This window comes from Eretmochelys imbricata, chromosome 1 (genome assembly GCF_965152235.1).
Source record: "Eretmochelys imbricata isolate rEreImb1 chromosome 1, rEreImb1.hap1, whole genome shotgun sequence".
In the NCBI taxonomy this organism is placed as follows: Eukaryota; Metazoa; Chordata; order Testudines; family Cheloniidae; genus Eretmochelys; species Eretmochelys imbricata.
Window position 1 is genome coordinate 163,638,682 of NC_135572.1, and position 22,128 is coordinate 163,660,809.

General features: G+C 39.1%; 1 protein-coding gene across 5 annotated transcripts in view; it reads right to left on the reverse strand.

The window, feature by feature from the left end:
- Positions 1-12: 12 nt before the first annotated feature.
- Positions 13-22,128, reverse strand: part of MORC3 (MORC family CW-type zinc finger 3) — a 62,797-nt gene continuing 40,681 nt past the window's right edge. For all 5 annotated transcript variants that reach the window (XM_077818714.1, XM_077818739.1, XM_077818722.1 and 2 more), the window contains 8 exons: positions 21,876-21,980; positions 21,600-21,722; positions 21,431-21,505; positions 20,513-20,555; positions 12,512-12,699; positions 10,685-11,513; positions 5,605-5,768; positions 13-2,204 (listed from right to left, as the gene is read on the reverse strand). In XM_077818714.1, the coding sequence (XP_077674840.1) occupies positions 2,051-2,204; positions 5,605-5,768; positions 10,685-11,513; positions 12,512-12,699; positions 20,513-20,555; positions 21,431-21,505; positions 21,600-21,722; positions 21,876-21,980 (1,681 nt within the window). In that variant the 3' untranslated portion in view covers positions 13-2,050. The remainder of the gene's footprint in view (positions 2,205-5,604; positions 5,769-10,684; positions 11,514-12,511; positions 12,700-20,512; positions 20,556-21,430; positions 21,506-21,599; positions 21,723-21,875; positions 21,981-22,128) is intronic.

A 22,128-nucleotide genomic window follows, 5' to 3' on the forward strand; every position in this document is an offset into this window, starting at 1 on the left:
CTATTATGCATATTCTTATTTAAAACAAAATTAATTTTTTATTGACCAGTTAAAAGTTTTGATCTGACAGAAAACCAGAACGTGCTTTTTACAAAAAAATACATCTATGTACTTTAACAAGTAAACCTACTTCCATTTACCCGCTGTTCCTCAAAATTTAAATGTACAGTATAAATTTTTAATTTTCAATATAGACATTGTATTTTACCAGTCATCTATAATAAATTCAACTACAGAAGCATCTGGACAAAAACACTGAGAAAATAAATAAACAATGACAAAGACGAAATGAAAAATTGCACACCAGTTTATCAAAAAACAACTTAGGTATAGGAACATTGTTATTTCAGCTACCTGTTCAAAATTAAACATTAAATTTAACCATTATAAGTATTATAATAGTATTTCTTTATCCCTACTAGCATAATACTAGATCAGGTATTCAAGATACTTTTAGGCTACACAGACTAGCAAAGTACAACTAAGGGAATGCAACCTAATTTAAACAAGACAGTAAGGTTGCTTAAGCCAAAAAATGTAGGTTTTGTAGAAAGATGTTTCAAATATGTTTAATATTAAAGGGATGTTTTCATGATTGTTTTAAAGGTTTTAATTGAACCATTTTGTTTAGATCACTAGTCAAATGAGAGGACGACACCTTTGTTGGCTGGGAAAAAAAGATGGTTTGAAGAAGCATACCATCACTATCCCTATATGTCCTCAGCTCTTGAATTTAAACATTCACCTGTTTTGCAGATATTGCAGCACTGTGCTAATACATGAGAACCAGCAAAAGAGACTAGAAACAAAAGGACTAGCCTTTTTTATGTCCATAAAAAATGTGCAAAATTTAAAACAGCATAAACAGTGAAAGAAAATTAGATTTAAGTTTTCAGCTTTAATAAACTCATTGGTCATTAACACCAGAAGTAAGGTAATTTGTTTGCTTTTAAAAGTATCTAACTTAAATGCCCTTTTAATTACATAATTCTTCTAAAACTGAGTAGCCCATTGTAATCATACAGCATGCTGCATTATTGGTATTTTCATGGGAAGCTAAATTAGGATTGATTATAGTAATGTCATTTCAAAAAAAGCTAACAAATGGGTTTCTATGGCAGAGTCAGTAATCAATATTGTAACAATTCAATGTTCTGAGGGGTTTTTTTAAGGACATATCTTGTCCCTATTATGTATTTGCCAACATCACAAAACCACTATACAATTTAACATGATTAGCAGTCGTCACTCAAGGGGTAGTATTAAAATGGTAGTATTTCTGGTCAGCATTGAGATGCATTGGCAGAGCTATGAATAAGCTCACAGCACATACCAAAACTATGCCTACTTGTAGTTAGAACCACAGCAATATGCTTTGAGTGGTATGAGCATCTGCAATTCTTACTGGCTTTGGTGGGAACTGCAGGTATTAGCACATGTCATGATCAGACCCTTGTTGTACCAAAAAAAAACCCCAACAATCCATATTGCTACCAGGGACCACAGCCCAAAAATTTCATGTACCAACTATATTTTATCATAAGTAAAGGCAAACTCACAAAACTTGCCTGTTTCATTATTGTTTACAAGCAGAATACTGATATTTACAACCATGCTATCGTGGTTTGTTTTCAGAGGGGGATCAGAGGGTAAGTTTAGTTTTGGGGGAACAAATACATTTAAGGGTCACTGAGAATACAAAAGTTAAAAGCCAAATGAAAAGCTCTGTAAAAACTGTTTAAGATTCCAAAGTAATAGAAAATATTTGCAAGTTTAATTACAAACATTTATTTTTAAAACAAAATTCTTAATAAGTTAGGTACATCCACAGCCTGTCAATGTTGACTGTTCCTTTTAAGGAGAAACTTAAAAGGTACGTGAAAAGTACCCACAGTATTCATGACATCTGAGTGTACACAGTATATATATTTTACACTGAGTTTGTATCTAAATCACTCAAACATAAAAACAAAACCAGTCTTTACAATTTGGAAACCATACAATATAGTGGAAGATTCAGCAAGTTTCTTAATGTCTTCAGTAAAGGATATTAAGTAGTGGTGATTTCATGCATTTGTTCCACAACTTGTCCTAAAATTTCATCAACTATATCAACATCATAATTTACTTGCTGCAAATCTAGATCAGGCATAATTATAGCCAGTAGCTGTCCAACGTTAACTCGGAGGGATCGCAGTTTCAGGCTGTAAGGAAATAATGATCATATTAAGGAAGATTTTTTTTTATCTAGAGTGCAGATAAATTGAGATTACAGTCCATAACATTTTATATTGAACTTTATAAACAATGTGACTACCTTACTGAAAATAGAAGGTTCTACAAATCTGAGTTTTACAAAGAAACGTATCAGCCAATATAAGACATGATATTTAATTTAAAGTTACCTATGAAGTAACTCAAGGCAAGGAACTAGCTGGACTAGTTTTTCCAAGGTTTGAGCACCACAGTTCCTGAGCTGGAAAATTACATGTTCATTCCATTTTAAACAAACATTAAGAGCAGAACTTGGTTCCATCCTCATTGCCACAAAATAGAGGCTCTTTTGAAGCAAGATGAGAGAGATTGGGTTTGTTTGGGTAGCACAAACCCAAATACTGACCCAGATACCTCACTTCAATCTCAATTTTGCTTTCTCAAAACAATTCCAAAGTATTAAAAATTGGAAGTACATGCAGAAACATGACAGAGCATGGCACATTTGGCCCAAGTGTTAGGCACACACTGAAAGCCAACTCTAGAGACAGACAAAAGGGGAGGGAGGGGAAGAGAGGGAAATACCAGCTGGAAAGAGAAATTTGTCCAAGAACTACCTTACAAATAAAGCTACAATAGGTGTGTAAAGCTATGTTTTAGCTATATTTTTCTGGTTTCAGAGTAACAGCCGTGTTAGTCTGTATTTGCAAAAAGAAAAGGAGTACTTGTGGCACCTTAGAGACTAACCAATTTATTTGAGCATGAGCTTTCGTGAGCTACAGCTCACTTCATCGGATGCATACCGTGGAAACTGCAGCAGACATTATATACACACAGAGATCATGAAACAAATACCTCCTCCCACCCCACTGTCCTGCTGGTAATAGCTTATCTAAAGTGATCATCAAGTTGGGCCATTTCCAGCACAAATCCAGGTTTTCTCACCCTCCACCCCCCCACACACTCAAACTCACTCTGCTGCTGGTAATAGCCCATCCAAAGTGACAACTCTCTTCACAATGTGCATGATAATCAAGGTGGGCCATTTCCAGCACAAATCCAGGTTCTCTCACCCCCCTCCAAAAACCACACACACAAACTCACTATCCTGCTGGTAATAGCTCATCCAAAGTAATAGCTCATCCAAAGTGACACTTTGGATGAGCTATTACCAGCAGGATAGTGAGTTTGTGTGTGTGGTTTTTGGAGGGGGGTGAGAGAACCTGGATTTGTGCTGGAAATGGCCCACCTTGATTATCATGCACATTGTGAAGAGAGTTGTCACTTTGGATGGGCTATTACCAGCAGCAGAGTGAGTTTGAGTGTGTGGGGGGGTGGAGGGTGAGAAAACCTGGATTTGTGCTGGAAATGGCCCAACTTGATGATCACTTTAGATAAGCTATTACCAGCAGGACAGTGGGGTGGGAGGAGGTATTGGTTCATGATCTCTGTGTGTATATAATGTCTGCTGCAGTTTCCACGGTATGCATCCGATGAAGTGAGCTGTAGCTCACGAAAGCTCATGCTCAAATAAATTGGTTAGTCTTTAAGGTGCCACAAGTACTCCTTTTCTTTGTTATATTTTTCTGTTACTCTACAGGTTTTTTTTCTGCTTCAGTCTCTCTCCTACTTTCCTTTCCTCCTCCTGTTTATTTTCTGTGTTCCTTCTTATTCTTGCTTTCCTGTGTTCATTTCCCCCCCCCCATGCCTCTTTGCTGCTCAAAGTTACTTCCAACTCAGCCATCCTTTTTATCTCTCTTCCTTCAGTCTGCTTTTCCTTCCAGGTTAGCATCCATTCTGCTGATAAGTCCCAGCACGATTTGTGGGTGGTCACTAGTGCAACAAATTCAAATATCTGCAAATCCTTCCAGGGAGTACAAGTCATTAAAGTCAGATGCCAACAGCAAAGGAAATGCTGGCAGACAGAGGAATGATCACAAGTGATGATGCAGCTACAGCTCAAACCTAACACTAGAGATCTAGCTAGCAGGGACAACTCTGAACAGACTTGTATGGAATGGTAACTCAATCTAGTGCTACAGTTTGCAGTAGCATTTGAGGAAGGGTGTCAGTAATCTATAACAAAGAACATTTAAGGCCTAGTCTACTCTACAGAGTTTGGTCAACATAGAAAAGCTTAAGTGGACCTAATTTTTTTAAGCATCTACACTACAGTAAGTCATCCACTACGCTGACGTAATAATTTCACCTCTGTGCACGAAAGAGTGCGCTTAGGTTGATGTAGTTAAGTAGATGCAGTGTCTGTGTAGACACGTTGTTGCTTAGATCACCTGTTACTTTCTTTGACAGCCCGAGCCCCATTGCCCCAGCATGGAGCCAGCCAGTGCCATCAGCCCCAGCTTCGCTGCCCCCACATGGGGCCAGCCGCATCAGCCCTATGTGGGGGCAGCAGGGCTGGGGCTAGCCACTAGCCACCAGCTGGTGCCAGCAGCCCCAGCCCTGCTGCTCCGGGCACACCACCCAGGGCCAGCGGCCCCAGCCCTGCCACTCCCGCGCGGGGCAGACCACCCAGGGCCAGCGGCCCCAGCCTGGCCAGCCTCCCCAGCCCTACCCTGTCACCTCTACATGGGGCAGGCCCACCGCCATCAGCACCAGTCCCCCCCGCATGGCGCCAGCCCCACCACCTCCATACGGGGCAGGTCAGTGCCATCAGCACCAGCCCCACCACCACCCAGCTGGTTGCCAGCCCTAGGGCAGCAGCATTCCCACAGTCAGCCCCGCACCAACTGTCAACCTTGCAGTGGTGGGGCTCTGGCTGTCAGCCCCGCACCAACTGTCAACCTTGCAGTGGTGGGGCTCTGGCTGTCAGCCCCCTCCAATGCCCCCATTTAAGTTGATGCAGGCACTCCTGGTGAGGATATACACCACTGGCACAAGGAGGGTAGTGTGGACATGAACAGCCTATTTAATTACTGCACTGGCTGTAGGTCAACATAACTTACGTTGACTTAATGTTGTAGTATAGACATGTGCTAATATACATTTGGAGTAAAAACGCCTCAGAAAATGTCTTCTGTGCATTGTATAGCGGTAAGCAAGCTAGCTGTTAACTCCAATAAAAAGCCATTGTTCTACCTGAATAAAGAAACTTTCTTCTATTTTTATTTTATTATTTTAGGATTTTCAGACAAACTACATATTTAGATTCTTTAACACTTGCAATCTGGACACATTATACGTACATTAATCTGAAATATTTTTTGGAAGATGATAAAGTGTGAACATTAGTGGGGAAAGGAAAGGGCAGTGAAGATTCAGAAAGTCACAAAAGGTCACAGAATCAATCATGAACTTTGACAATGTTTTAAGGTACAAGCCTGATAGGCTATTCCAGGCAAATTTCTGGTTTAAAAGTAAGAAAAGCGATACCTTTCTTCAACAGAGTAACTGACAGGATCTTCAGTGTTACTGGTTGTAGAATCATTTGCACATGCTACCACTTGAGGAATTGTAGCTTTTAACTGTGCAACTTCTCTTTTAAGCTCTTCACACTGAAAACCAATTTGAGTTTTTTCCATTTCCAGCAGTTCAATCTGAGACAGGTAAATCAAAGTAAGTTAATTTTATACTTCTGAAGTCACGGTGGAGTAGTTTAAAAATAAGGCGATTTAAATCAGTGTTTAACTAATGATCAAATCACTTGATTTTTAAAAGAAGTTTACTGATGCTTTAAAAAACTAATCTGAAAATGTTTTACTTCAATAAATTAAAAATAATAAACTAAAGTATGCTTTTAAAAAATGTCACTAATGGTTGGGTATCATATCTACTTTACAAAATTGCTACAGGAAAACAAAATATTGAAAATTAAAACCGTGATCCTGCAAACACTTAAGCAGGTATATAATTCTGCTCACATTAATATCAGATTTTCTTCAATGCGACTACTCATCTGCTTGAAACCAACATGAGCGTACAAAAGTGTTTGCGGTATCAGAGGTTAAAATTGTAGTTATTAAAAAGTCTTAGTGCCACAAAATCTTTCCATTCAAAACAAATTGCTTCAATATTAACAATGAGAAGTTAAATTAGTGAACATATATTAGTGTATATATTCAATATATTAGTGAACATACTTTACATATGCCAAAATTTTCAAAAATAGAAGCCTAAAGTTAGGCACTTAAAGCTAATTTAGGCACCTAATAGTTGTTTTTTCAAAAGCACTTAACTTATTTAGGAGCACAAGTTCCATTGATTTCACGCTGCATACCCTGATGGTTGAGTACAGACTGGACAAAGCATTTCAGCTTTCTTGACTTGTGAAATTCAGTATATCAAGAAGTGGAGTTTAGTGCAAACACAGCATGGGCAATTTACTTATCAATTCTGTATCTGTGTGCATGTCGTTTTCAGATTAAGGCTATTAATGAGGCTCTTGACTTTTTCAGTATAGATGAGCATTTTATGTATAAAAACTGAAATTCTATGAACAATTAGAAAGCTAAAGAAACATACAAAACATCCACATTAGCAATTTAATACTATAAGATAGGGAAATAACTAGTAACATTTAAAGAACTGATCTTTTAAAAACTAATTTTTTATCCATCCTGTGTGAATTCCAAAAGAACTGTTACAGTTTCTAAAGTTAGCTGTCACTTCCCATGGTTTTAACTAATTCTTGGTGACCAAAAAATGATGGCAGAGTATAGATACTCTCCTCTACAAATATTTTGAAAAAGATGGAGACAAATTACCCAAACTGATCAATTTCCATAACACTTAGATACATTAAACTACAGCAATTTTGTTTAGAACTACATGGTGTGGAGGCAGAAGTATAATCTTGGAAGATGGATTTAAAGTTTTTTGGTTGTGAGAAAAAAGAAAATGAATGGGGAAGCTATCATCATAAGCTCAGATCACTGATGTCATGATGGTAGAAAGAAGAGGAAAATGATTGATAGTAGTATGGTTGTTGATAGAGAATAGGGTTGTTTGATGTCAAAGTTTGCCCCACAATCAGGCAGACCTATGGAAGAGAAGAACTTTAGAAATGAGCTGGCAGAGTCGGTGGTTATGGTTGAGAGTAACGCCTTGTTACCAGCAATCATGTTGGAGAAAGGAGCCCAACAGAAGGAGCGTTGGGTAAATTTGGCTTTGGTAAAAGAAATGCAGAATGAGAAAACTGGGTTAAGTGGTGTTTAATGGGATTTCAGCAGTGAATACTGTTTAAAAAAAGAAGAATCCCATATGATATAGTGGAAAAAGCAAAGGCCATGTAGACTACTGGTATATTTTGGTAAGAGAACACATGAAAATGGTGAAAGACAACGGTTGTTCTGCCACACGTTCACTCAGTATAGCAAGTATTAATAGCTAAAATGTATAACCTGAGAAGACAGGAAAGAATGAAATTGAGGAAGAAATTGCTCTGGTAGTTAGTTATGTAAGGGGGCAGAAAGGAAGTTTGCCAAACAGTAAAGGAAGGTTTTCATGCTTTGCCAAAGACAGTGAAGAGTGGAGGGAGAATTAAAGAAGTTAAGAACATAAGAACGGCCATACTGGGTCAGACCAAACGTCCATTTAGCCCAGTATCCTGTCTTCCGACAGTGGCCAAAGCCAGGTGCCCCAGAGGGAATGAACAGAACAGGTCATCATCAAGTGATCCATCCCCTGTTGCCCATTTCCAGCTTCTAGCAAACAGAAGCTAGGGACACCATCCCTACCCATTTCATTAAGGCAGTGAAGGTAATGTGGCAGAACGAGTGGTACTTTTGGATAACACGCAGGTGATGGAAGTCTGATGTACAAGAGTAATTAAAAACAAAGTTATTTAAAGAGTTTGAGAAAGCACATTGTGATGAGAATAAAAAAAGCACACAAAACATGCAGTTGCTAACGTGAAAATGGAGGCCGAAGAGGAATTATACAGAAAGTTGGAGGAAGATGTCAAGAAATTGGCTTTTAGGTTAGCAAAAAAAGAGGAACAAATGAAACGTGATATAGAGCTTTCTGCATGAAGGATGGGAACTGTGTGATGATTAACCCTAAAGGTATGGTACAGGTATAGAAAAAAATATTTCCAAAGGCTGTGAAACAAGAAGAGAACTGCAACTGCAAGCACCTTCAACAATTATGGAGAAGCCTCAAAGAGGTATTGATCTCTGTAGAGGAGTTAAAAGCACTGAATAAGATGAAGAATGGTAAGGCAGCAAGTGAAGATGAGGTAACTGTTGATATGATCAAGGCAACTGCAGATACTCACTTCATACGTTACTATGTGTTTGCTGGGATCCCACTTAACTGGAGAATGGGATAGATCAGGGACTGGCAACATTTGGCCTCCGCCCACTAGTGGGCCGGGCCAGTTTGTTTACCTGCCACGTCCATAGGTTCGGCCGATCGCAGCTCCCACTGGCCGCAGTTTGCCGCTCCAGGTCAATGGGGGCTGTGGGAAGTAGCGGCCAGCACATCCCTTGCCCCGCACTGCTTCCTGCGGCCCCCATTGGCCTGGAGCAGCGAACTGCGGCCAGTGGGAGCCACAACTGGCCGAACCTGCGGACGTGGCAGGTAAACAAACCAGCCCGACCTGCCAGGAGGTTTACCCTGGTGGACTGCGGGCCAAACATTGCCGATCCCTGCAATATTGTGCCTCTCTGGGAGGGTATGGGTGATGCAAATGATCCAAACACTTATTGGGCATCAGTCCGTTAAATCAGACTCTTAAAATCCTTTAAAGAGTTTTGGAGGTAAGGTTTTGGTGCAAGGTGGAAGAAAATATAGGAGAGGAGATTTAAGAAGGGAAGGAATACTACAGACATATTTGCAATGAGACAGAAGTTTGAAAGAATTATAAATGGAGGGCATAACTGCTGCTGCTACTCAATAACTGCTATTGATCTTGACAAAGCATATGACTTGATTCTGCATTGTCTGCAGTATTGAAATCAATGGGACGGTGACTACAGAAATGGATATGATAGAGGAGCTTCATTGAGATCAAGAACTAAAGTGGTAACAATACACGGAATTTCAGAGAGTTCTGAGGCGACAGTGGGAGTCCACTTTTCTTCATCCTAGTTATGGAGTTAAATAATAGAAGAACCAAACCTGTGGAGACAGAGAAAGGTAATCTACGCTGACCATCTGGCCCTTTTGACTGACAACAAAGAGGAACTGGTAAATATGGTATCAGAGTAGGCATCTGTGTTTGAAGATCATGGTTTGAAGGTAAACACAGAAGACTGCAATTATGCAAGTACGGAAGAGTGGTAGAAGAGCTGTTGACTGAAGTTTCTGGAGAGAAGAAAGAATCTGTGTTTTTTGGAAGTATATTTCATGCAATTGGATCGAGATCTGGAGAACTGAAAAGAGCCCCACAATGTCCATGGATGGCAGTGAAAGGCAGGAGTACTGTGGAACTTGCAATTAATTCACAAACTGAAAGGAAATGTGTTCACTGAATTTGTCTGTCCCTGCCTGTTCTGATTTGGCAACAGTGGGTAGTATAAAATAATATACTGAAGAGAATGGCAGGCAAGCAGAGAGTAAACAGAGTGCACATGGAATGAGTTAGGGGGAAGATGAATTTGGGACTCTCAGTGATAGCAAAGAAAGCATGGGAGAAAGAGAACAGCAAGAAAGGAAATGAGACAGAGGACACGATGGAAAGACTGTCAAGAGAAATTTGATGAGAAAAGGACTGGAACTCCAAGACCTACAAACCTGTGCCATGAACTGGAAGGAGTAGTGAAGAATCATAGGCACCTCCAACCCCATGTAAATGGGAAAAGGCATTGAGAAGTGAAGTTAAAAGATGGCTGATGTAATCCCCTGCGGTGTCTATCCTGTTTATTCACAAAAACAAATAATGAACTACCCAAAAGCAATGAGAACTCCTGTATATTTGTCTATCAGGGTGTCTCAAGCTTAGTCTGGAGGGATCACTTCTAAAGAGAAGTGAGTGACTCTATCCCAGTTCAATGCTTGGTATCTTTTCTGGCACTTTATTAGTTGTGTTACTTGAACATAGTATACGATAAATGTATTTACCAGAATTGTTAATTTAAAAAAATTAATTATTTGAAAAAATATTCGTACCTGAATTTTTGAAATAGAGGTAACAGGATACTAAAAACAACCAAAAGGTATTCACTCCTCTAGCAATTTACAGCCATCAAGATTAGCATATACACAGGAGATGTCAGCTAATGAGTTAATCCTAATTTATTTCCAATTAACTGATTTGCAGCTGGATAATTATGATAATTTGTATGTGCAATTGCATCCACAAATTTTGACCCTGATCCTACAGTGTACTCGATGTGGCTGTTCTCTTTGCTCATAAGGAGCCCCACTGACACCACAGGGAGCTGTGCGGATAGAGCTCATTACAGGATCAGGGCCTTGTGTGAATAATTTTGTAGCTATCTTTTAAAAAAAAAAAAAAGACAGGTCCTGTATATTCACTTTACCTTGCCATAAACCATATTAACAAACATACCTCACTTTTATATTGATCTCTCTCAGTATTGCATTTGTCCAGTTGTCTGAAGACATCATCAAGTTGCACAGCAATTTCATCCACCTCATTTTTATTTTCATTGTTAGCACATTTGCTGCATTCCGTTTTTAAGTTTAGCAAAGTACTACACTGTTCCTTTAGCTTTTCCATCTCTTTTAAGGCCTGCTCATATAAAATACCCACTTCTTCTGGACTTTTCTCTTTAAAATTTTCTAGTTTGTCATCTGGGAATATAATAGTCTCAGTTGACTGATGACACATTTCCTTTTTCACATAGTTATCACTCATTTCTAGTATCTTCTGCTCTAGTATTTTCATCTGGTTGGTTAACATTTCACACTGTTTCCGGTAATTTTCTTTTTCTTGGTTTGCTACTTGCAGCTGATTTCTTAGTTCATTTAATTTGATGCTAAAATCCACAGAAGATGCCTCAGAAGCATTAATGATTTCTTGTTGGCTTGTTTCCAAAGTTGATCTGGGTAGCTGCATATCTATATTTTCTTCTACTTCTTCTTTTTTAACCACTAAGCTTGGTATCTCAGTTTGGGTTGATGCAGTCCACTGCTCATATTTATCTTCTGAACTACCTGCACCACAAGGCTCCTCTTGCATGCTGCTTTGTTCCACGTTAATATGCTCAGTTTTTACTATTGTAACATCACAGTCTGCTGCAGGCTTTGGAGTACTGCTCTCCTCTAAGATGATGACGTCCTCATCATCATCTTCAGTGTGATTGTCAAATGTGTGGTTATTTAATCGTGGTGTCTTTAAAGTAATAGGCGAACAACCAGAAATCTTCCGTTTAAGGCTGGGGGGGGGGGTGAGAAATGAAATATTCAGCTAGTGCAAACTACTACATTATTCAAAATAATTTGTTTTCTCAACTGTGTAATTTCAAAGTTTGTGTGAACAGTCTTATGAAAATAAAGTACATATTTGTTGGACTGCACTGGTGATTCTAGACAAATCATGTGCACTTTTTAAGTTCTCAATTTTGAGGTCAACTTTAGGAGTCGTAAATCCTACATTTTGGAGAACTCCTGAAAACCGGATATTGAGTGAATGGACGCTATACACCATGAATAAGAGAGGATGTCTTTCTGCTCATCTATTGTAGTGACTGTTGGTTGTGCTTGGTACAGTTAAGAACATTAGGAGAGATCAGGTTTCATGGCTCAACTGAATCAAAAAGATTCATCCAAGGCTATTTGAGACAATGGAAGCAACAACATCTTTATTTAACTAATTCAGAATTACAGGTAATTAGCTGAAAGACAGGCCAAGTCAAGAGAAAGGTGTTCTCTCTGCTGACATCTGTTCCATTCAAGAGGCTCTGACTAGAAAGACTGTTACATTAAGAAAAAACTACATATCACTAGTCAGGGTACATATCAACCACTATTTTTATAGTAACCTAGCAATTGACTTGTTTTCACACAATATCCTGAAACAGACTAAAACTTTGGGCCAAGAAGTGACAATATAATAAAAGGTTACCTGAAATGGAAGCTTCTTGAGAAAAATATACTGGAAAGATAGCTAACACAAAGCAGTCTTTCCTGACTAAGAGAAATAGGTAATCAATCTTCCTCCTTGTTAGCAAAATGCTTCCTACATTTGCTTTCACTCTTCAGAAAGCTTCTGATCTAATGGCTGACAGCTATCATAATAGCTCAAATACATCAATCATTATTATGGCTGTCACAGCCTAGCAACTGACCTATTACAAACATCATAATTATTTTCATTTGCAAACTTATTTATTCTTGAGATGAATGGAAAGCTACTTTGTATTTATTCACTAACCTGTTTTCAGGATCCAAATGAGGTGAAGATACTAATCTATTATTTGAAGTGTTTATAGATCTTGTAACAGAACTGTTTAAGGCTTCTGTTAAGTGTGATCTTAGAGCACCCTCCTTTCTACTCATAGATGACAATGCATTTTTGATTGAAGAGACAGAAGGTGTTTTAAAATACATTTCATTATTAACCTGTAGAAAAAGCAATATTTAATTAGACTAAGCACAGAAGTTAGACACCTTGAAGGTAGGAAGGGGTATCTAAAATCTGAATTTGACAGAACTATGTACCCTATTACAGAAGTTCAAAATGTGTCCCATACCTGGGCTACCCTCACATATAGCTGGAAACCTGCCTCGCATTTAGCAATATGACAAGGGCAGGATGGTCATGAGCCCCTGGTTGAAAACCCCTGTTCCCATTAGAACAAAACCCCAAGCTCACTGTTGTACCCCAACCACCAAAACCTTATTCAAAAATGCCATCCATATTCTGTTTTTTTTTAATAGGTTATGTTTATGGATGATGGAGCTACTTTGAATGGTGCATTGCCCATTCAAAAACACTAAAACATCCAACCATTAAAATCCTAGCCAGAAGTTCTGTTTAACCATGAAGTAAAAATACATGTTACTTAGGGAATAAACAAAAACCATATGGTGGAGTTTTGGAAATAAAGATTAAAATGTCCTAGCCTGGAAACAGGTCCAAATGGTTTATGGTTAAGACCTGTTAAGGAAATATTATAAATAAACTGAACATCTTTGTACGCATGTGTGTTATTAAATTTTACCAAACTGCAGTTACCGTAAAGAACTGTGCTCACTAAAAATAGGTAAAATATGCTTAAACACCGTTAAAAAGACTCTCATACGTTAACGTGTAAGACTGCTACACATTAAGGGGGGGCAACTTCACTGAAAGAAACTTAACAGGACTGGCACAGGAACTAGACTGTTTGAAGTCACTATTTTGCTAACACATGCTTTGGAAACCATCAAGCACTTTGACAGTAGATAGCAGCAGAAGTACTATATCCATTAAATAAGCAAAACCAATAACTCATTAATGAAGCTTTGTTAACTGTATATAACATGTGAGATCTTGTAATTGCTTTTAAGGAAGTATGGAATTAAGTCAATGTATGCTAATAACATGTACGTGGGGGATATACATGCTATACAAAGTAAAAGTGGCCCTAAGTTATATGGAGCAAGAAAACTTACCCTCTTACCACAGACAAGTTAAAATTTGGTACAAGAAAGATTCCAGTTAGTGCAGTGCAAAAAAACTAACAAGGGTCCAATTCCATGAACTTAAATGCAAAACCACTGAAACCCATACATTGTGAAAAAAATGGTTTTCCCTCTGTTGCAAGACAATGCAAGATCTGGAAAGCCCCAGGCTTGTACTGCTGTTTGCACCTGGGAGACACAGTGTGCAGCTTTAAAGTCTTACAGACAGAGTTGCTAGCATGTGGATTCACTTTGAGGAAAAACCAGTCTCCAAATTGCACAGTATGGCTGAAACGCTGTGACGCTGGTAAAGTAAAAACTGTCTGTGCGAATAATAACTATTGTGTAGTGGCTAAAAAACCCCACTTCTGGTATAAATGCAGAAAATGTTACTTTAATTGGTCTGTGTTCTGTTTCACACCTAAATTACCTGTAGTAATAAATATTTTGAACCAGTTTATGATATAATTATAGGAAAAGAAAAGTTAAAATGACAAAAATGCTTTAAAGACAAATCAAGCTTATAATGTAATATTATACCCTAGGAGGCTATTCCATAAAAATAATCTTGCAACCCCTGATTTGTGCTTTAAGCTAGTATTAATAGTAATTTAAATAATTATAACTGCTATAATCTTAAAAATGAGTTGCTAAATAATAAACTTTAAAAAGGTACACAAAACAAAAATATAATGCAAATAAAACAAATACCAATATAAAAAAACAGAAGTAGTGGAATGTAGACAAGGCATTTATTGGGAGGCACGGTTAGGAGTCAATCCTTCAAACCCTACATAAGGGTTTTTCTTTGGTTACAAGGACTGATAACTATTAACCCAGAACAAGCAAGTCCACAAACAGGTCAAGTCCTTCCAGATCCAACCAACCATTCTCAGGAAGGACTGTGTCTCCCCCTGGACAGGAGGTCCTGTCCATTTGTTGGATCAGAAAAGTGGCCCTGCATCGGTTTAAACTGAAGAAGTACAGAAGACCTTTCTTTGTTTGCAGGTCTCCAGAGAATCCAGTTTGAACCAATATATTCAAGCTTGTGCAGGTGGTGGTACCTTTCGAAAGGTGTGTTGAAACCTGAGTGAGCTAATTTACCTAATCACCCCCTCTTAGCTCCTGGAGGGCTGTAGTCCCCCTATCCCCATGGAATTACATACAATCCCTGGCCCACAATGATATATAAGCTTAATACAGTAAGGCTAAACTTAATCCAATAATGTTTTTCCAGGGTACTGCAGGAAATTGCCATATATGTCACAGTGGACATCACTTCTCCTATAGCACCACTCACTTTTGGGGCTGCATTGGCCCCCTTTCTTCTTACTTCAATCATGAATAGCAGGCTGATGCTTTCTACCACTGCAATTTTCTCCCAGCATATAAGCTTTTTGTCACTGGGGCACATGGTGTTTTTTTCGAATGGCAGGCTGCACCTAGTTTTATAGCTAGTAAATCCTCAAAAAAAAAAAAAATTGTAAATTAGCTTAGTTGAGATGTAAGTGACAATAATAACGACAAGAAAAATATAAGCCTCAAGACTGGACACCTCATTTCTAAACAGAGCTACTCAGGTGTGTCTACACTACAAGCACTACACCAGCAGCACTGCCACTGTAGTGTAGACATTTTACAGCAACAAGAGTTTTTCTATCACTGTAGTAAATCTACCACTTTGACAGGCGGTAGCTAGGTTGACGAAAGAATAGTTTTGTAGACCCAGTGGTATCTACACTGGGGCTTAGGGTTATCTTAACTATATGTCTCAGGGGTGTGAAAATTTCATTCCCCTGAACAGCATAGCTAGGATGACCTAAATTTTAGGTCAAGGCCAGGCCTATGTCTGACTACAATAAGAGTTTTTTACTGAATGCAAAAGGGAACTGACGGTGCACCCCATAAGGCTTTATGGAAATGTGCTTATGAATGTATATATGACATAACTGGAATATGCTTTATGCTACATATGCCATGTAACATCTCTCTAAAGGTTATGATCTACTGAATCTATTCATCCTATTTGTATGCATGTATCATTTTTGTATTCAAAGTTATGAATATTGGATGTGTACTTGCTTGATTTTTAGTAGCCTTAGTAAAGCATTTGGTCAGCTTCTTTAGAAAGGAATTTGCAATTTAAGTGCCCAATCAAGAAGCACTTAACTGTCAATGGATCTTGGAAGGCTCCAATTCACATCAGAAGTCTACATGAGGACATTCAAGGTAGCATGTGAATCGTGGCTGCTACCTGTAAGTTCTGAGTCATGCATGGACATGTGACTTGCCCATGTGACTCCAAAACTCCATCTTGTAGCTGGGATTCTACACAGGGGGAGGGAGGGGTATCCACCCACAAGAGAAAGTCTATTTAAACCCCTGGGAGATCCCTCCATTTTGTCTTCAGCTGGCTCAAAAGATATCCTTTGGGGGTGGAGAGGCTACCGGAAAGAAACTGGAACGAAGGACAGTAACCACAGGGGGTGAGAGTGATTGCTGGACTCAGACTAGGAGACTAGTTTGTAAAAAGAAGCTTACTGGAACTCCTCTGAGGGTGAGGTTTTCTCTGTATTCAGTTTTCTTACTGTATTAAGCATAGACTTGCAGGTTTATTTTATTTGGTAATTCACTTTGTTCTGTCTGTTACTACTTGGAACCACTTAAATCCTACTTTCTGAATTTAATAAAATCATTTAAATATTAAATTAACCCAGAGAGTGTGTATTAATACGGGGGGGAGCGGGGGAGGGAGGGCAAACAGCTGTGCATCTCACTATCAGTGTTATAGAGGGCGAACAATTTATGAGTTTATCCTGTATAAGCTTTATACAGGGTAAAAGGCTTTATTTGGGGTTTGACCCCATTGGGAGTTGGGCATCTGAGTATTAAAGACAGAGACTTCTTAAGCTGCTTTCAATTAAGCCTGCAGCTGTTAGGGGATGTGGCTCAGACCTGGATCTGGGTTTGCAGCAGGCTAGCGGGTCTGGCTCAAACCAGGCAGGGCACTGAAGTCCCAAGCTGTCAGGGCAGGAAAGCAGGGGCAGAAGTAGTCTTGGGACTGCCAACTGATGTGCCAAGGGGGTTTCTGTGATCCAACCCATCACAGGAACCAGAATACTAGAAAGGTGCATAATTGGATGGAAAACCATTCCCAGGGAGTAGTTCTTACCGGCTCACAATCAAGCTGGAAAGGAAAGGCATATCTAGTGGGGTTCTGCAGGGATCAGTTCAGGGTTTGGCTCTGTTCAATATCTTCTCCAATGATTTAGATAATGGCAGAGAGAATACACTTATAAAGTTTGCGGATGATAAGCTGGGAGGCACTGCAAGTGCCTTGGAGGATAGGATTAAAATTCAAAATGATCTGTACATACTGGAGAAATGGCCTGAAATAAACAGAATGAAATTGGACAAATGCAAAGTACTCCACTTAGGAAGGAACAATCAATTACACACATACACACAATGGGAAATGACTGAGTAGGAAGGGAGTACTGCAGAAAGGGATCTGGGGGTTATAGTGGATCACAAGCTAAATGAGAGTCCGAAGTATTGCAAAAAAAACTCATCACCATTCTTGGATGTATTGGCAGGAGTGTTGTAAGCAAGACACAAAAAGAAATTCTTCCACTCTACTCCGTGCCGATAAGGCTTCAACTAGAGCATTTTGTCCAGTTCTGGGCACCGTATTTCAGCAAAGATGTGGACAAACTGGAGAAAGCCCAGAGGAGAGAAGAGGATATAAACTGGCCATCAGCAATTTCAAGCTTGAAATTAGGCGAAGGTTTCTAATCATCAGGGAACTGAAGTTCTGGAATAGCCTTCCTAGGGGAGCAGTGGGGGCAAAAAAAAAATATAACTGGTTTCAAGATTGAGCTTGATAAGTTTATAGAGGGGATGGTATGACGAGACTGCCTACAATAGCATGTAACTTATCTACGACTGCTAGCAGTAAATCTCTCCAACAGCCAGCGATGGGGAGGGCTCTGAGTTACTACAGATAATTCTTTCCCAGGTGGGTGGGGCAGGTTCTGTGGCTGGCAGAGTAGATCAGGGGTCTCAAACACGCGACCCGCGGAGTTATTTGCTGCGGCCCGCCAAGCTCCCTGCAGCCCCCCTCCCCTGAGTTATTTCCTGCGGCCACCAAGCTCCTCTCCCCCGCAGCGCACCACATCCCTGCTCCTCTGCCTACCTCCAGGTGCTTCCCGCCACCAAACAGCTGTTTGGCAGCGATTAGCACTTTCCAGGAGGGAGGGGAGAGGAGCGGGGACCCGTACGCCTGGGGAGGAGGCGGAGAAGAGGCGGGGATTTGGGGAAAGGGTTGGAATAGGGGCAGGGAGGGGGTGGGAAGAAGCGGGGTAGGGCCTCATGGAAGTGGTGGAGTGGGGGCGGGCTGGGGCAGCAGGGGGAGGGGTGTCAGTGATGCAGCCCTCGTGCCAAATGTACTAGTTCTCATGTGGCCCTTGTGGTGATTTGAGTTTGGAGATCCCTGGACTAGATGATCATGATGGTCCTTTCTGACAAAGTCTATGAGAGCAACAAAAACGATTAAAGGTTTAGAAAACATGACCTGTAGACTGAACATTGAAAATTGGGTTTGTTTAGTCTAAAGAGAAGAGAAGACCGGGGGGGAGGGGAGAGAAAAGCGATATGATAACAGTTTTCAAGTACAAAAGAGATTGTCACAAGGAGGAGGGAGAAAAATTGCTCTCTTTAACCTCTGAGGATAGGAGAAGCAGCTTAGATTGCAGCAAGGGCAGATTAGATTGGACATTAGGAAAAACTTCCTGTCAGGATAATTAAGCACGGGAATAAATTGCCTAGGGAGGTTGTGGAATCTCTGTCATTGGAAATTTTTAAGAGCAGATTACACAAACACCTGTCAGGGATGGTCTAGATCAGTGGTTCTCAACCTATTTACCATTGTGGGCCACATATGTGGCTCGCTGTGTGTTATGTAAGCCACATCCACACTAGATATATTATACACACACACACACCCCCGTATGGCCCTGAGGATGTAACATAGGCTGCAGCTGTGTGCTGATTGTGGGCCACTTGTGGCCCACAGGTTGAGAACCACTGGTCTAGATAATACTTAATCCTACCTTGAGTGCAGAGGACTAGACTAAAAGACCTCTCAAGGTACATTTCAGTTCTACAATACTATGATCTACCTATTAGAGCATATTTTTAATTTTACCTGCACATTTTTATAAACCTTTTTCTTCAAGAAAGCTATGCTTTTATATATTCTCTAGTAATTTCAGTATTTAAATAGTTCTATTTACGTTGGTTTAATTACTTTGGAAAGTACATTTTAATACTTTGATAATTAATCACCGAACTTTGAATTCTGCTCCCAAAACATAACTATGAAAACAGTATCTTCTTACTAAATGTATTTGAAAATTTGGTACATGGGGAGCAAAGGGAAACATGCACACTATTTTATGCACATCATAAAATATGCATACTAACAGTGTTCTTGCACACTAAATTTGGTCATTAAAGTAAAAAGATGATCTGGAATATATATATGGGACCAGGTTTTCAAATGTTTACACTTTTTATTTGTTAGCACTACAGTGTTAATATAGTTATGCCAGAGAGCCTGTATTTTTTTTCCAACCTAATGAATCAACTGAAACATTAACTAAGTTTGAAATAAAAGGACAAATTCTGCAAATAGCTTTTATAGGTAAAACTCCCACTAAAGATAAGTATCAGGGGGTAGCTGTGTTAGTCTGTATCCACAAAAACAAGTGGCTGGCTCATTACAAAAGCAGCTTTGCCTCTCCTGGAATTGACACCTCCTCATCTATTATTGAGAGTGGACTACATCCACCCTGATCAAATTGGCCCTGTCAACACTGGTTCTCCACTTGTGAGGTAACTCCCTTCTCTTCATGAGTCAGTATATTTACGCCTGCATCTGTAATTTTCACTCCATACATCTGAAGTAATGGGGTTTTTACCCACGAAAGCTTATGCTCAAATAAATCTGTTAGTCTTTAAGGTGCCACCGGACTCCTTGTTGTTTTCACTAAAGATAAGGCTGTCTGTGCAGAATGGAAGGCAGACTTTGGCCAGCGGAACCTTTATTGCGAGCAATAATACAGATCTGAGGTTGAATTTGCAGGACTGACAATTTTAAAACAATTCTTACTTGTAAATTAAGTAAGTTGAACCTAGAAGACACACAACATTGAGAGGCTCTCAATGCTGTTTTAAATACCTTAATTTGACCAAATAGTCAAAAAGTATACGGCTTCTTAAACAAGTATAATGTGATCAGATACAGTATGTGTGCACTTGCGTATATAAAAACATTAAACATGAGAAGTGTGTATATTTGTTTACACATCTTCTAAATAAGAGCAGTGGGCTCACTGCCTTTAAAAAAAGTACTAGTAAAACAAAATGAGTATTTAAAAATATAGTGTTGTGTAAATTATGTTTGAAGCCCCTTTCAGAATGTTCATGTAAAAATATTTAAATGTATTACAAAGTAGTTTGAGTAATCTCCCTTATTTCCTCTCAAACAAAATCTGACACTCCGATGGAAAAAAAAATATCCCCTGACCTTCTGAAGTGTGCAGAGTTTTGAATTTACAGCTTTCGCTAAATGCACATTAGCAGCTACAGTGCAATATACTGTATGTATATTCTTGAATGAATTACATCTGGGAAATCATCATTCAGGTGCATTTACAGCCAAAACTACCAAATTCAAGAGCAAATCAAGATTAAGAGAGACAGTTACCTGTTGGCTGTACTCCAGTCGCCTCCTTAGTTTTTCCCTGTCTCTTTATACGTTAGGGGAAGAAAAAGTTTAAATCAAAATATAATTCACTGTAAAAATCAATTTCTAGCTTAAAACAAATACAATACTCTTCACCTTTCAAAGATGAAAAGAATGGACAATGGTTTTCACTAACATTCTGAATTACTGAATATAATTTAAGCATGAAGGCTGTTAGGAGTTAAAATTAGCATAACCTCAATTACTTGTCAGATTTGACCACTGTAAATAATCCCTTTTAAGCTAACCCTTTTCATCTGTACTCAAAGCAGTAGCCTTCCTGAACTGTCAATTAAGGTCCTGTTCATGCTCAAAATTACTACTGTGTTGGGGCAGTTGGTTACACCCAACTGTATGTGTAGGGTAGAACAGGGATCCTCAGTTTATGTAGCCTGCATTACACCTTAGAGTGTCATCTTCCCATGCATTGTGTGGACCACCTTTCCCACCCCCCCCAATTAAGAATTATGCAACATCCCTGAGCCAATGCCAGCAATTGCTCTAATAATATTAACTTACGAGAGTATTTACATTAATACATATTTAGCTGTCAATTTAGCAGCTGGAAAGGAGGAGGAAGAGCATCATGTGATCAGCAGTCAAACACAAAAATCACACTAGTGGTCCACAGAACAATTTGAGAATTTCTGCATCAGTCCATGCTAAAAGGAGATATATATATATATAAAAATATAACATGACATTTGTAACACTGTTCCCTTACAATGGTTTGGTCTGCTCTTTTAGGGCACAAACCATGCTGTAACTTAGTAATATCCCCAAAACAGTGGGTAAATTAAAAACTTAAAGGTGTTTTACTTCTCATATTTCTATTCTATAATAGGTACACATCTTTTTACACAAGTCTTTGGTACTCACTTTTTCTTACAAGTTTTCTCATATGTCGGATGTATTAGGTCATCATCTTCAGGTTCTTCTGGTACGCTGCAATTCCTGATTAAGAGTAGTGAGACAAATGGTGCTCTAATCAACTGAGAAAAGTAAAACATGCAATAGCATCTAGATATTCCTCCAGATCCCACTTTACCTGAATTGTGGATCAGGATTCAACGAACAGTACCACTTCTCTGGCAAGCGATCTATTCCATCTGGAAGCTTCCGCCACTTCAGACATGAATCACATTGAACCCATGTCTGATCAGGTCGTTTTCTGTACAGAAACATTAAAACATTCATATGAAAATGTTCCCCCCTTCCCCCACTCCTGCGCAATATCATGTAGGAGTAGAGAAGAGAGAAACTAACATGTATGTATTTTAGTATTGAGGCCTTTACATTATAGCTTTAGAGGCATCATACTTACTGTAGATCCTCTACTGGCAAATCTAGAGGATATTCTTCATTTTTCTTTGCTTTCATTTCATTCCAGTAATCATTAAGTTTTTCTCCCAGTGCTGCTATTGTAAGTCTAGCAAAGAAATAGTGCCTCATGAGAAACATTTTGTAAAATATTTATTAGCCAGGCAAACATTTACAGATTGCATAGAAAAGTTAGTGTGATTATAGCAGAAAGTTATTCAAATGAAAAAACCCGTAATTTTAAACTAAAGCGCTGG